The sequence below is a fragment of the Rattus rattus genome, chromosome 2 (genome assembly GCF_011064425.1).
Source record: "Rattus rattus isolate New Zealand chromosome 2, Rrattus_CSIRO_v1, whole genome shotgun sequence".
Classification (NCBI taxonomy): domain Eukaryota; kingdom Metazoa; phylum Chordata; class Mammalia; order Rodentia; family Muridae; genus Rattus; species Rattus rattus.
Genome location: NC_046155.1, coordinates 102,953,062 through 102,968,293, shown reverse-complemented (window position 1 = coordinate 102,968,293; position 15,232 = coordinate 102,953,062). Strand labels below are relative to the sequence as shown.

The window sequence follows — 15,232 nt, the reverse complement described above, 5'->3', positions numbered from 1 at the left end:
AATTCTAAAGAAAGGGCATAGATTTCAGTGTATTAAACTATTTAATTTTTCTTAGAAATTTTATATATTTGTGCATAGAAATTGACTGTCCTACATTCGATTCATCATTAAATATTTAATATTAATTTGTAATAATATAAATAACCATATAAATTATCTCTTTTATGCCTTTAACACGTAAGTATAAAAAGAAAGCTAGTTTGTATTAGCTTTTGGTCTCTAGAGAAACCCTAAACTTAGATTTATTTTGTAATATTTTTTCTTCTCTCACATAACTCATCTCAATTTCAGGTTCCCTAATTCTACTCCTCTCAATTCTCATGCATACCTCTCCTCGCCCCCAGATATACTACATATCCACAGTTTCTGCCTATGCGACAAAATATACCATTTCTATTTCTGAATCTGGCTTATTTAAGACAATGATCTTCATTTCTTTTTATTTCCTGGAAATGTCAGAACCTCATTTCTTTTTATAGCAGAATATAGTTCTATTGTGAGCATGTACAGTGTTCTTTTTTACCAATTAATTTGATGATTGACATCTAAACTGATGCAAATTTTAAGCTATAGGGAATAGTACTGCAGTGAACACGGCCATGCCAGTATGTCTGTACTATGGATGTAAGAGTTTTCCGAAGATATAATTGAGACAATATAGCTGTATTATATAGTACTAACATTGGTAGTTCTTTGAGGAACATCCACACCAATTTCCATAGTAGCCTTACGATGTTACATTGGCCCATAAGGATACTTCTTTCCCCATCTTTTAACTAATATTTGTTGCTTATTTACCTGGTCCCCATCTGACTGACAGAAGATGGAATCTGAAGGCCATTTTCATGTGTCTTGCTCTGATGGCTAAGGATGCAGACACTAGCAGACATTTATTTGACGACTCTGCCTGTTTGCAGAGCTGTCTGTTTACTTCATGAGCTCCTTTATGATATGGAGTAAATTAATTAGTATTTGCACTTCATATATTCTGCTTATTAATTCCTGCGTGATGTCTATTGTATAATAATTTTTACTGTTTGACACCCTAGCAATCATTTAACTTGCTGTGCAGAAGCTTCTTAACTTCATGTGATCGTGTTTGTTAATATTTAAGAATAACTCCTATATCAGTAGAGTCTACTTTGGAACAGTTTATGGTTCTACCTTGATGTGTTTTCTTTGTATTTTCCTTTACCAGTTTCAACATTTCATATTTTGCGTTGTTTTTTTATCCATTTTGAGTTTAAATTTTTTTCAGAAATTGGATTTATTTTCATTTTTCGATATGTATAGCAGAGTAGAACAGCCAGTTTCTGCCATTTCACCCTTACAGCCCCTCCTCTTACATCTTTAACTTGTCTTACTTTGTGGGTCTCTGAAGAGCAAAGATTTCTACTCTGTGACTTTAGAACAGTGCAAGATGTAAAAGTTGGCATTTAATAAACAACTGGACTCCACTGAGTCCAGAAGAATTTCTGTTTTCTTTATCTCAAGAATTATTTCAGATAAGGGCTATGATTTTAAATTCATATTCTCCATGAATTTGTACACATCGCACTTACAATTCTATCAGAAAATTACTTCCAAAATATTTTTTGATATGTCCTTGGAAATCCTTAAATTTCAGAATGCAACAAAAACTGGATACAGCACTAGTTTTGAGTCATCAGCCATAATAATATAAAATACATTATTTCAATTTTTGCCAATATTCATGTTTCATGAACATATTCAAAAGTTTGTGAAAAATAATTATGTATTTTATTAATATTTAAATTTCCATTTCACCATGCAAAGGCAAACATACTAAACTGCACCTTTAGTCACATGTGTACTGTTGAACTAAATATGTTGAGGGGGAAATTTGTCATTTGGAGGAGTCCATAGTTGGTAAAAAGCATACAAAATGGGTTTGCTAACGTGAACTTGCTCCATCACACTAGTGCCACAGTGTTTGTAAGATGCCTGTGACATCCATCATAAATATCACAATGGGCCCATACATATACAGCCACCCAATTAGACAAGATGGATGAAGCAAAGACATGCAGGCCGACAGGAGCCGGATGTAGATCTCTCCTGGGAGACACAGCCAGAATACAGCAAATACAGAGGCGAATGCCAGCAGCAAACCACTGAACTGAGAATAGGACCCCCGTTGAAGGAATCAGAGAAAGAACTGGAAGAGCTTGAAGGGGCTCGAGACCCCATATGTACAACAATGCCAAGCAACCAGAGCTTCCAGGGACTAAGCCACTACCTAAAGACTATACATGAACTGACCCTGGGATCCAACCTCATAGGTAGCAATGAATAGCCTAGTAAGAGCACCAGTGGAAGGGGAAGCCCTGGGTCCTGATAAGACTGAACCCCCACTGAACGTGATTGTTGGGGGAGAGTGGTGAGTGGGGGAGGATGGGGAGGGTTGGGGATGTTGGCCCGAAACTGGGAAAGGAATAACAATAAAAATGTAAATAAGAAATACTCAAGTTAATAAAAAATAAATAAATAAATAAATAAATAAATAAATAAATAAATAAATAAATATCCAATGTTGTTTACATCTCTAAATTTCCACTATGCAACAGACAGTTTAAGCTTTTGGATGTCTCCTAAGTGCAAATAGTTGATCTTTTAAGGAAATAAATATTTTTGCTTTGTTTGGTATCAATTACTTATCAGGTGAAAATCATCGATCCATCTTTAGTTGATTGGTTGTTTAAAGACGACATGTAAGTAATTTATACATTCATATGTCATGAAATGTTCATTTTGCTTTGATTTTTCTGTGAAAACATTAACATATGTTGTATTAAATTCTTGATGAACCATTGTTCATTATGAAAACTATTGTAATATAAATTTTTAATGAAGCATCAAGAAACAAAGAAACAACCTCTTCTCTAAGATTCATTGCATATTACTTTATGGTGTCTTCTAGACTGAGAGTTCCACTTCATTAATCAAATAAAAAATAAATATCCCTTTTTTCCAAAATGTTCTTTTAACTAATACTTGTCTGAACCATTTATTCTTGTAATGTATACCATGTATTGTCTCCGTGTAAAATAAGCAAAATAAATTTTAAAAAGCTATGAAACATTTACAACTGACATGGATTCATGGTGATACACACTTGACTTCTTGCCATGGAGTGTCTCCCCTGGGAACACTTAGCAGAGTGTGTAACACAGAGCATGGTGTCTAGGATATAGGAATCATACATCAAAATATTAACCCAGATCCATGTTAGATGTGTTGCCTGAATGTTGCCAGACCTTGATTTAAACAACAGTCTATATTTTAATTATATTGTAGTTACACATTTTGTTGTGCTATTTTGAAGGATAGGGAGAATATGTCTTGTGAGCCATTTGAGAAAACCTAGTACAAAGCTATCAGGAAATGTCAGTGACTTTGAGCAATAGTTTTATTTCTTCATCATTACATTTTACATTCAACTGATTAGACTATAAAATTCATGCAAAGTGTAGTATAGCATATTTTAAACAAAAACATCTAAAGATTCATTAAACCTTGGTAAATGAATTAAAACTTAAAACCTCCAACAACTAACAGAGACTCTCCAACCACATTTGCTTTCGTAGCATAAAAATCACACCAGAATTTTCAAAAGTAAAGAGCACTCTGTGTTGATTTTGCAAAGAGTAAGCTAAGCACAGCCTTTCTGATTTGTTTTGTTTTCACACTATAGATGATGGGGTTGAGCACAGGGGGTAAAAGAAGATAAACATTGGCCATCATTGCATGGACAACTTTGGGCACTGACTGACCATAGCGATGCACCAGAGACAGACTAAACATCGGGATGTAGAAAACAGCAACTGCTCCTATGTGGGACACACAGGTGCTGAAGGCCTTGTGCCGTCCTTCAGATGAGGCAATAGTGAGGACAGAGCGAATGATCAGTATATAAGACAAGACAATGCATGGAGTATCTACCCCTGTGATCAGAATGAGATCAACAAGTCCACAGATGTTATTGGCCCGAGTGTCTGAACATGCTAACTTTATCACATCTGGATAATAACAGTAGGAGTGTGTAAGGGCCTTCCTTTTACAGAAAGAGACAGGCATAAGGAGCAAAAGTAGTGGAATTACTAATAGTAGAGTGCGCATCATCACTAGGAAACCCACCTGAATGATTCTAGAATTAGTAAGAATCATGGTATATCTAAGAGGGTTGCAGATTGCTACATAACGGTCAAAGGCCATAGCCATTAGCACCCCAGATTCGATACATGTGAATCCATGGAGAAAAAACATCTGAACAATGCATAAATCTAGACTGATTTCGTTTGCTTGAAACCACAGGATTCTCAAGGTGGTTGACATTGTAGAAACAGTCAAACCCAGGTCAGTGGCAGAGAGCATAGAGAGGAAATAGTACATAGGTTCATGCAGACTGTGCTGGGTCACAATGATAAAGAGGATCATGCTGTTACCAGAGAGGGCGGTGGCATAAAGACAACAGAAAGGGATGGAGATCCAGCCATGAGCAGACTCTAAGCCAGGAATGCCAGTCAACAAGAAGGTTGTCAATTTCGATGTGAAGTTGCTTAGGAATTCCCTGCTGTCCTGCATTTGTAGCATTTGCCTTTAGAGTGCTCACATCCTAAGAAGTAACAACAGAATTCTTGTTATAACTGCAATGCTATAAAAATATTTAAACCATTTTCTGATTAATAAAACTACTCTAGGAAATAAATTCTGTTACTCAGACACTAAATTATATTAATTTAGCAAATAAAATTAGAGACATTTAGAATATACAATGTTAAGTCAAGAAAACATAATCACATCATTTTATAGGCTTTTATATTTATTTTTATATTTGTAGACTTTTATGTTCCACAGGATTTTGTGCATAGTGATTTCTAGAAATGCAAAAAATAAAAATCTTTCAATGTGTGACACTCAGTTCTTAGAACACAGAGAAACAGGCACATTTAATTTTTAATTTGCTAGGCTTAAAGTGAGCAGGAAAAACCTTATTAAAGACTTTGTTTCTCTAGATTGGTTCTACATGACTATTTGTGACTCTTCACAAATAGAATTCTAGAAGCAATCAATTTGATCCCACGTTAAGGGTGAATAGCTAAAGAGTGTGTTATTAAAAGGAAAATAACAAGGAAAGAATATTGTGGAAATTTATGGGAACAATTATAAGTCCTAAGCCATGAGAAATCTGAATGCTTTAAGAGACTATAAAAAATGAGAGTATGGCATCCCCCTATGTTTGACAACAGTGCTGAACTGCTTGGGCAGCCAACTCAAGAAAGCATGAAACATTCAAATGCAGGTCAGAGCAGTTGTTGACCTTGGGAAAGGCAGGTGCCCTCCCTAACTGAAGCTCACCATCAAAAAGGGTGGATTAGGAATGGATGGAGATATTGTGGTAGTGATATAGTTTGTTTCATTTTTAGAAACTTAGCAGTTAAGGGAAAGAGAGAGATTTGAGTGTGATGAAAGGATGGGTGTTTTGCAAAAGGGAGACTATAAATAAATATACAAATTTATAAACTGTGATTATAGATATAGTAAGCAGTCATGAATTGTAAACAATGAATGAGAGGATTCAGTTTATACATAAAGTTTGAAAATATCAGGTGATTGACCTCAGCACAGGACAGCAATTGGATCTCAAAAAGATGAGGTCAAGCATTTTTATTGACACTAGAGTGTCCCAAGTATTAGATTGATGGATGTCATTGCAGGGACATTTTCACTCAATATCTATAATTCTTTTAAGGAATTATGAAGAATAGATTTTGATTTTTTCCAGTAGTATCCAAATAGATATAGTTTGGCTTGAGGACAAGGTAGAAGATACAGTTAGACAGGCAGATGATTTTATCAACATGTTTAGGATTTATTCAATTAAAATAATAAAGTACATAATTAATTTTTAGGATTGCTAAAAGTCAAATAGTGACAATATTACTTTCCCTATTATGGTTTTCAGTCAAATTTCCTTTATTATGCTAATAAATATCATGTAATCTACTTTGAATTAATCATGTTTTCTTGCCAATTTTTCTTTTTTTATAGTAAATCAGTAATTTCATGAATTTAAACTAAGGGTAATCATTAAAATATTCAACTACAAACTGTTTGAAAATATTACATGGGCCTCCAAAGACATGATAGAATATATATTTACTTGAAAATTCTATTAGCTTCTTTGAATAGTTATGTGTAGGTAATAAACATATACAAAGATAGTTCAGTGAGCATCCTTATCTAGCTTACCAGGGCCTTGTGGAAACAGGAATGTTCTATGTCTTTCCACTCAGAGACAGAACAGTCTATCATGCTGCGACCTATTAACTTTTTACTAAGTTTGAATTAACCCTGAGAATATATGAAAAAACGTAGTTTTCTCTGGGGAACTATCAAAGAACAAACAGCATACATAAAAATGTAAGGTGTTATCACTGAATCCCAGAGGCTTTAGCTACCAACTCCAGTGAACAGTAGTACACAGGAGTCCTAAATGATAAACACAGGAAACCAAAGCATATGTAAGCAGTTAGCTCGCCACATTGATATACTGTTTCTTGTGCATTCTTTCACACTCACTGAGAGTTCATATGTGCACTGCTTTGTCTGACAAAAACATTTTTCTTGTCTTTATCCATCTAGTTCAATGCTATTTCCACACCCTCTTCTGTAATAATCCCTGGGTCTGTGAAGAAGGAGGATACTTAGATGTCATAATTAGGATCTATTCTCTCTTATTCTCTAAATGCTGACAAATGAGTCACTGCATTGATTGCAATCCACAGCAAGTTGAAACTTCTATTATGGGAGATGATAAATGTGTTAATCAATGGGTATAGCATTAATCAATAGTAATCATTTTAGTAATATGCACAATTAGCTGAATAATTTGGGGTTCTCCTCCAGGACCTATAGCATATCTGGCCACAGTACATGGCCCCAATAATGCTACCAAGCATGAGTTCTATCCAGTGGAGAGGACCTTATATATGATCACAAAGCTGTCAATTACTCCCATAACATTGTATCAGTGGCCATAGCTTGCCAAATTAGTCATTGCTTTTGCTCAGAAAGTGAACAGAAGAGTAAGATTGTGCCTAGCATCTTCTATAGCTATGAAAACTAGCAAAGGGGAGTAAAAGTTTAAGATCAGCATTCATTGATTTCTCTATATTTTATTACTCAGATACATGGTGTCTTCAGCAAAAGAGCATGATAGATTATAAGTGTACAAAATTGTGGTGCACGATGTGATGCTTTAATACATGTATAGAAGGTATGAGATCAAGACAAATACATTACTTCAGACATTCTTTATGTAAAAACTGTTCTATGCATTTTGATGTTTGGTGTTTTTGATTAAAGAATAAGAATAAAATATAAGAATAACTTGACTCTGTGAATAAGTCATAATCATAACATTAATCATATGCCTAATCTTTTAAACTGTGTACATACTTAAGTACAACTGCACCTACTTCTCAAAGATATACATGGTACAAAGCAAATACAGAGAACAAATCAAAGCAACTGTGGAATTAAGGCCTTAGCAAAATTTTTTCACTTAGAGAGGAAGAGTTATAATGGACCCTAATACAATAGTGCCCTACTGTCCAGCCTCTAGGCCTTCACTCACTGTAAGCCTTATGACTAAGAAAAACTATTTTATAAACATTTTCTCAGTCTGTTTCCTTGGCAGATTGGTTGCTACAATGTCTTATTGCTTAAGCCAATTGATCTTCGACATAGTACCTGATGGACTTGTTCATTTATCTGTTACCCAAGGGAAGAATGAGAAAGAAATAGGCACTCTAGCTCTTTGTAGTCACATGAATATGTGGTAAGAAAATAATCTTTAGTAGAGTTAGCTACCTATCAATAGAACACAGGGCATCAGAACATGCCCTGTGCTAAATAATATAGAGTTTAATTTTCAGGTAAGCTGTGTGTTCACTAGTGTTCCATCACAATGAAGGGGAAAAAACTTAGAAGAGGAGGGTTTGTTTGGTTCATGCTTAGCACGTTTTATTGCTGAGGACTCTGAGTGAAGCTGAAATATAGCATGAGCATCTAGTGGAAAATAGTATCTTACCAAATGGTGTATAGAAACCAGAGATGGAAAGATGGGAAGGGACCGTAGAAGTCACTGCAAGGACAATATCCCAGTGACAGACTTCATCCAATCACATTCTACCTCCAAAGTCTCACCAATACTGGAGACCAGAACTTGGAGACCACTCCTTGGATCCTGGGAGAGACACTTTATATCCTATTATATCTGTAAGGGGTGATCTCTAACTCAGTGAGGTGGGACTATAGAGAATCAGTTTGACATTCATAGAAAAAGATTAGTATGGAGATTATCCTTGTTCTTGTTTACTGTATAAAACTTTGCTTGCTGATTTCTGTGGGCCAACTGACTCACAGTTCATTTCATTATAATACTATAAAATTCATATATGGTGTTATCATAGCATCATATTTTTATCTTAACATCTTAACATCTTAAAGTTACTAATAAACTCATATAACATAATTTTAAAAATGGAGAAATTATCCAAAGTGAAACAGAGCTGGAGTATAATCAGTTTTGCACTATGCCTTTGGGCAGGACTGAACATAGCTTGCATTTATACACGCACAGTTAAAATAAAAAGATACTAGAAAAATCACTAAACTCAAATCAATAAAATCAAACTATCAAATTAGAAGGGAGAAGAGAGTGTGACATGTTTGGTTGAGCCATACAGAGGAAGGGGAGGGAGGAAGAGAGAGAGGGAGAGGGGAGGGAGAAAGAAAATGATATGTCATGATCCTTGATCTGTAGTCAGTTCTACCTCAGATTATTTCTTCCTTCTACTGGAACCCAAGGTTTCAGAATAATTCCATCAGTATATCTCTTCTAGCCTCATTTGAGATTTCTGGGTAGAAATAATGAGTGATCTATCCATCTCCTGTAAGCTTCCCTGAGCTCCTCAGAACACAGCCACTGTTGTTGATTCTGCTGGAACTTTTTCTGAAATAATTTTCCTGTTCTAGAACTCTGATGGTGCTTGTCTATGCAAATGCAAAGTACTCTATTTCATACCTCTTTGCCACTTTTATACATGTTATGAATTAAAACTACTTTTTATAGGACCCAGAGTAGCCACAATTTTCTTTTTATAAATAACATTTCTTGGTTTCAGTTATAACTTTTCACTCATTTGTATCATGTGTCCAAGTCTCTGTATGAGTGGGACAACCTGTACTGCATATTTATCATTTTTGACATATATTTATCCTGACTAGATGATAAAATCTGAGTGCAACAAATGGTTTTATATTCCCCATGTTGATGGATAGTCAATACATTCTCACTCCCCAGTACACTACTCTCGAATTCTAATAGTCACTCTGGTGTTTCAGGCCACATCTGAATGAATGACTGTTTCTAATCTTCCAGGTAATGAGAGAAATAAGACACACTTAAAATTCCATGTTTTTTTTGTGGCCCATACATATACAGCCACCCAATTAGATAAGATGGATGAAGCAAAGACGTGCAGGCCAACAGGAACCGGATGTAGATCACTCCTGAGAGACACAGCCAGAATACAGCAAATACATAGGCGAATGCCAGCAGCAAACCACTGAACTGAGAACGGGACCCCCGTTGAAGGAATCAGAGAAAGGACTGGAAGAGCTTGAAAGGGCTCGAGACCCCATATGAACAACAATGACAAGCAACCAGAGCTTCCAGGGACTAAGCCACTACCCAAAGACTATACATGGACTGACCCTGGGCTCCAACCTCATAGGTAGCAATGAATAGCCTAGTAAGAGCACCAGTGGAAGGGGAAGCGCTTGGTCCTGCTAAGACTGAACCCCCAGTGAACGTGATTGTTGGGGGGAGGGCGGTAATACGGGGAGGATGGGGAGGGGAACACCCTTATAGAAGGGGAGGGGGGGGGGTTAGGGGGATGTTGGCCTGGAAACCGGGAAAGGGAATAACAATCGAAATGTAAATAAGAAATACTCATGTTAATAAAGAAAAAAATTTAAAGGAAAGAAACTTTAAAAAACCAAAAAAACATAAAAAAATAAAAAATTCCATGTTTTTGTTTGTGATTGTTTTATTCTAATCATATTTTCTTTTTTATTGCATACTTTTATTTACATTCCATATGTTTCTATTCATATTTTCAACATCATAGCAAATTACCTCAGATACAATTACAGAGGAAGAAAGTCCTACATTGGTGAAGGGATTCAGAGGTCAGATCCTGCTCACTTTGCTCTGCTGCTTTGAGCCAACTCATCATGGCAGGAGTGTCTGCTGGAGGCCTGGTCACCTCATGCTAACTGTGAGGAAAAAAGAGTGAGCTGGGATCCACAATGCCTCCTCAAAGGTCACACTTCAGTGACCTAACATTCTTCTTTGGGTCCCATCATCTTCCACTGCCTTTCAGTACCACCAAAGCTTTATACTAAGTATCATTCACTAGTACACACACTTTCTTTTGTCTTTAGTCAATAGTAATATTGCAAATATATCAAAAAATGTTTTTAAAGTCTTTTGTAATTTATTATTGGTAAAGTATTTTTCCTATTACTATTAGTAAAGTACTATGCCTATTTTTCATGCCTATGAGCCCAGGGTAATTTAAACTTTATCTCAATAATTTTTAATAATAAAATGAAACTTTAGCAGCTAAAGATAAGTTTTGAAAAAATACTACTGTGAAAAAGAAAACAAGAAGACACTAAGCTTTATTAACCACAGTGGGTATTCTTAGCATTTAGGTGCCTTTATTAAATAAGCTTCCATATATGTGCATGCATTCCTTTCACAGTTAGTATGGAGAATTATGGGAACTAAATTTATTTTCTTTAAAACTTAATAACATATCAATAATTTATCAGATCTTTACTATAAGATTGTGGTGTTCAATCACATTTCTTCATTTGGGTTCATTTATCTTCATCTCCCTCTCCTTCCCACTTCCATTTTCCTCTCTTCTCAGTCTTCCTTTCTTCCATTCCCCCACCTCCTCTTTTTCCCTCCCTCCCTCTTACCTTCCTCTTTTCTTTCATTTTATTTTATTGGGTAAAGTTGTTCTATATAGTCTAGGCTGTTCTCAAATTCACAGTGCTCCTGCCTCAGAGTACCCGTTACTAAGCTTCTTGTCACATGCCATGACATTCAATTCCTATAGGATGACTGTTATGACTTCTATTGATTTTATATATCAAGATTCAAAGAAGTCTTTAAACATTTGTTTATTCATAAAATAATATATTTCAAGAGAGATTCCAGATTGAAATAATATGTAAATTTTTGACTGATGAAATGACTAGATTCATTTAAAATTGTGTAACCTTATATTTAAATTATGACAATCAGGTAAAATATTTACTGATTTTAATCAATGAAAAGTCTCCAGATTTTGAAGTCAACAACATAGAGTCAGGAGTAAGGTTCTCATATGAATAAAGAGGCAGAAAAGGAACAATTATAGCAATAACTAAAATTAAACTTTGCAAGAAAAATCCACAGTGTATTTGTAATTTTCAAATATTTATTTTACCAAATAGGTCAAATTCAAATTGACCTATTATCATTTTGAACAAAGAACTGAAGATTTAATAAATGAATTTTGTTAATAAACTTTATCTTTCATGGTAATTCATAAATTAAATCTGTATTATATACCACATCTCTCAGATCTCTGGCTGTGGGTACCATGAAATTCATTCTTCATTGTTCTAGAAGGTTTTCAGCCTGTAGGCTAGCTGTTCCCACAGAGATGACCTTGTGATGTTAGGTAAAAAGCTTGTGAACTGTTTCTCTTCTGTGGCGACATCAGTGTGGGTAAATGAAGAAACAATATGCTGTGGTTTCTGGTTCATGAGCCTTTTCCACAAAACCCTCGGGTAACCCTATCCCTGATCTGTTTTGTTCTAACTCCATATATGATAGGATTGAGCATGGGAGGAACTAGAAGATAGACATTGGCAAACATGATGTGCACAACACGGGGCACATGGTGGCCAAAGCGGTGGGTGAGGAAGGTGAAAAGGGCTGGGATATATAAAGTTAAGATGACACCAATATGAGAAGCACATGTACCAAAAGCTTTGAGGCGAGCTTCACCAGAAGGTAACCTCAACACAGCTCTCAGAATCATCACATAAGATACACTGATGACAATTATGTCAAAGCCAACCACAGAGAAAGCCACAAAGAGTCCATATCCACGATTAACTCTGGTATCAGCACATACCAACTTGAGCACAGCCATGTGCTCACAGTAGGACTGGGGAATGACCTTGTTGGGGCAGAAGGGCATCCTGGAGATCATGAAGCAGAAGGGGCTGACCCACAGCAGCCCTCTCACCATCACAGCTGCCCCTAGTTTGATGACTACGGATGTGGTCAGGATGCTGGAATGTCTGAGTGGGAAGCAGATAGCCACATAGCGGTCCAGAGCCATAGCCATGAGCACTCCAGACTCCACAGAAGAAAAAGCATGTATGAAGAACACCTGGATGAGGCAAGCATGATATTCAATTTTATGATCGTGAAACCAGAGTATGGCCAGCATTTTAGGTTGTGTGGAGGAGGATAGGACCAGATCAGTGGTAGCTAGCATGGCCAGGAAGAGGTACATGGGCTCATGGAGGGTATGGTCAATTCGGATTATGTGTAGAATGGTGATATTTCCAGTCACTGCCACAACATACATAACACAGAATGGAAAGGCGACCCAGAATTGATAATTTTCCAGTCCTGGGATTCCAAGCAAGATGAAAAATGAAGAATGGGAAGAGCTGTTCCCTGAAGGCAACATGAGAGAATGTGTCATATTTTCTGAGTGATGAAGTTACTCTGCTCTCTGAGGATTATAACAACCAAGACATGGATGATTATTTGCACTTGTATAACATTACAATTTTATTAATAGTAAATTATAGTAAAATCATCTTTTATAATAAATAATATTTTGTAACATTAAATGACGATACTTGTTAGTACTTGTAACATTTAAAATATTAGAACATCTCAGGATCAGGGTCAATTATTTCCTAAAGAAAAATACTTTCTATTTTCCAGGAAGTAGAATCTGCTGAGTGAAAACAAGTATGACTTTAGTTACAATCGACTTTGTCGTTTTTTCTTTGACAAATTACTTGATCTTCCATTCATCTCTGTGTTGAATCATTTGAGCAACTGTAGCTCATAATATGAAGGAAGAATGACATAAGGAACAATAGTAACTTATTTTCATAGTTAGCGCAGTTATCATTTTGGTTTTAGCCTAGGGAAAATGGCATAGTATATTTAATGAAAATCTTAGACCATAAGCATCTTATGCTTTGTGCATGATCCACTCTTTTTAAATAAGTCCCTTTCTCTGTTACATTGTAACATGTTGGATCCTGTCTGCAGCTATATTTTTGAAACAGACTTGCTTTTACAAACTTCAACCTGGCTTTGATTTTCAGACTGCAATTAATTCAGGAATGCAATGGATGATAACTTATACAGAAGGATGGCTATGCACCTGACATTCTGACATCTTCTCGATAAAGAGAAGATGGGTAAATATATAGTAAATGAAACATCAAGGCCATTATTCAGATGCAGCATAACCATTAACTGAGTCTCAATATCACCGACTGGAAAGTTTGCTCATAGAATCCCCTTATTCCCAATTGAGCTATGCCCATCAGAGTTAAGGCCACTCCTCATGCTACAAATTAGAGAGGAATTTATTGAGTGCTGATGTTTACATATTCTTGTTTAACGCACTTGGGGTTTTTTTTTTATGTCTGAGCTCTCTAAGGAGTGCAACTTGTCACACGCACACACACGCACACACACACACACACACACACACACACACACACACACACACACACAACATAGGTGACCTGTGACTTGCTTCTTACAGAACATCTTTCCTCTTAGTTGTTGCTACCCTGTGCTTGTGTTTGAGAGCCTCACTTTTCACCTCTTTCATTACAACAACCCTCAAGTGAAAGCAGTATTCTTACTGTCTCCCTTAAAAAATGTTTTCAAACTAACAAATGTATTATTTAATAGGCATCTAGTATCCTTAAAGATCTAGTACTCTTCAAGATCAAACAGTCCTCATATCTTTCTTAGTCCCCTTCATTTATAATGGCTGAGAGCAGTGCGGCTTAGATTTTAGAAGTCTTCTCTTACACCACAAATCTTACCAACCTTCCTAGCTAATCATCATAAGATTGCCCAGATACTCCTATGAAGTCTCCAGTCACAGTTCAGATATGCATATCATCAGGAGCTCAGGGCCCCTGCTTTGCTTCCATTTACCAGATTCACTCTCCTCAAACAGTACCACATTTTCTGATTAAACCAGGGGCTTCAGCCTTTCCTGGCTAGTATGTCACTCTTACTTTGTGGGGACAATAGATAAAAGGTGATTTAAACAAACACACTTAGATCACCTTCATTCTGGCCACAGTTGCTGGACTAGATGCTAAAGGCTTATATTCTCTATGTGTATAGCTATTTCTGATCAATTTTTGGGGAGAGATTATCATTTTCTGAGACCTTTCACTAGAGCCCCTTAATATTTATTGTTCTAACTTATGTAAGGTTTCAGTGTCATTGTTTATCATGAGAAATAATAAGAGTCATTAAATGATTTGTCAATGATCACATATAAAATTACTGTCTGAATACATGTCTCTTGGACTAGGGCTCCTAGTGGAACACAATATCTGTCTCTATTGACAATGGGTAGTTGAGAATCCTGCTTCACGCAGGTCGGGCAAATTGCTAACCTATTGTAACAAATACCGAATTGGCGAGTACTTAGAGTATACTGAATTATAGAATTTGGACTCAGGATTCTTCTACTTCCCTGGACCAGAGCCATGACCACGTTCTAGGTTGTCTGTTTTAGTATCTCTGGGAATGTATTGCATTCTCTGGGAACTGCCCCCGCCATTTCTCTCTCTCTCTCTCTCTCTCTCTCTCTCTCTCTCTCTCTCTCTCTCCTCCCCCCCCTCTTCTCTTCCTCCTCCTCATTCCCCTTCCTTCTTTTCTTCTCTTTTGTTGTTGTTCTCTCCCTACTTTGCCTTGCCTCTATCTCAGCAGGGTCTTGATATTATTAATATAGCCTAGTGGGCCTCATATGCCAGAATACTGGAGTTCTAGGAATATAACACCATACCA

At 36.3% G+C, this 15,232-nt stretch overlaps 2 protein-coding genes across 2 annotated transcripts in view; both read right to left on the bottom strand.

Moving 5' to 3' along the window:
• The window catches only part of LOC116893168 (olfactory receptor 51F1-like), a 13,398-nt gene extending 8,784 nt beyond the window's left edge, over positions 1 to 4,614 (bottom strand). Inside the window, exon 1 of the mRNA XM_032895079.1 lies at positions 3,648 to 4,614. Coding sequence (XP_032750970.1) covers positions 3,648 to 4,614 — 967 coding nt within the window. The remainder of the gene's footprint in view (positions 1 to 3,647) is intronic.
• A 7,298-nt stretch (positions 4,615 to 11,912) lies between these two features.
• LOC116894071 (olfactory receptor 52R1-like) lies at positions 11,913 to 12,872 on the bottom strand. The gene has a single exon (XM_032895794.1). It carries the CDS (start codon positions 12,870 to 12,872, stop codon positions 11,913 to 11,915), a length of 960 nt encoding a protein of 319 aa, XP_032751685.1.
• Between the last annotated feature and the right edge of the window lie 2,360 nt (positions 12,873 to 15,232).

Coding starts and splice junctions, on each gene's coding strand:
- LOC116894071 (XM_032895794.1), bottom strand. CDS start 12,872: ATGACACATTCTCTCATGTTGCCTTCAGGGAACAGCTCTTCCCATTCT.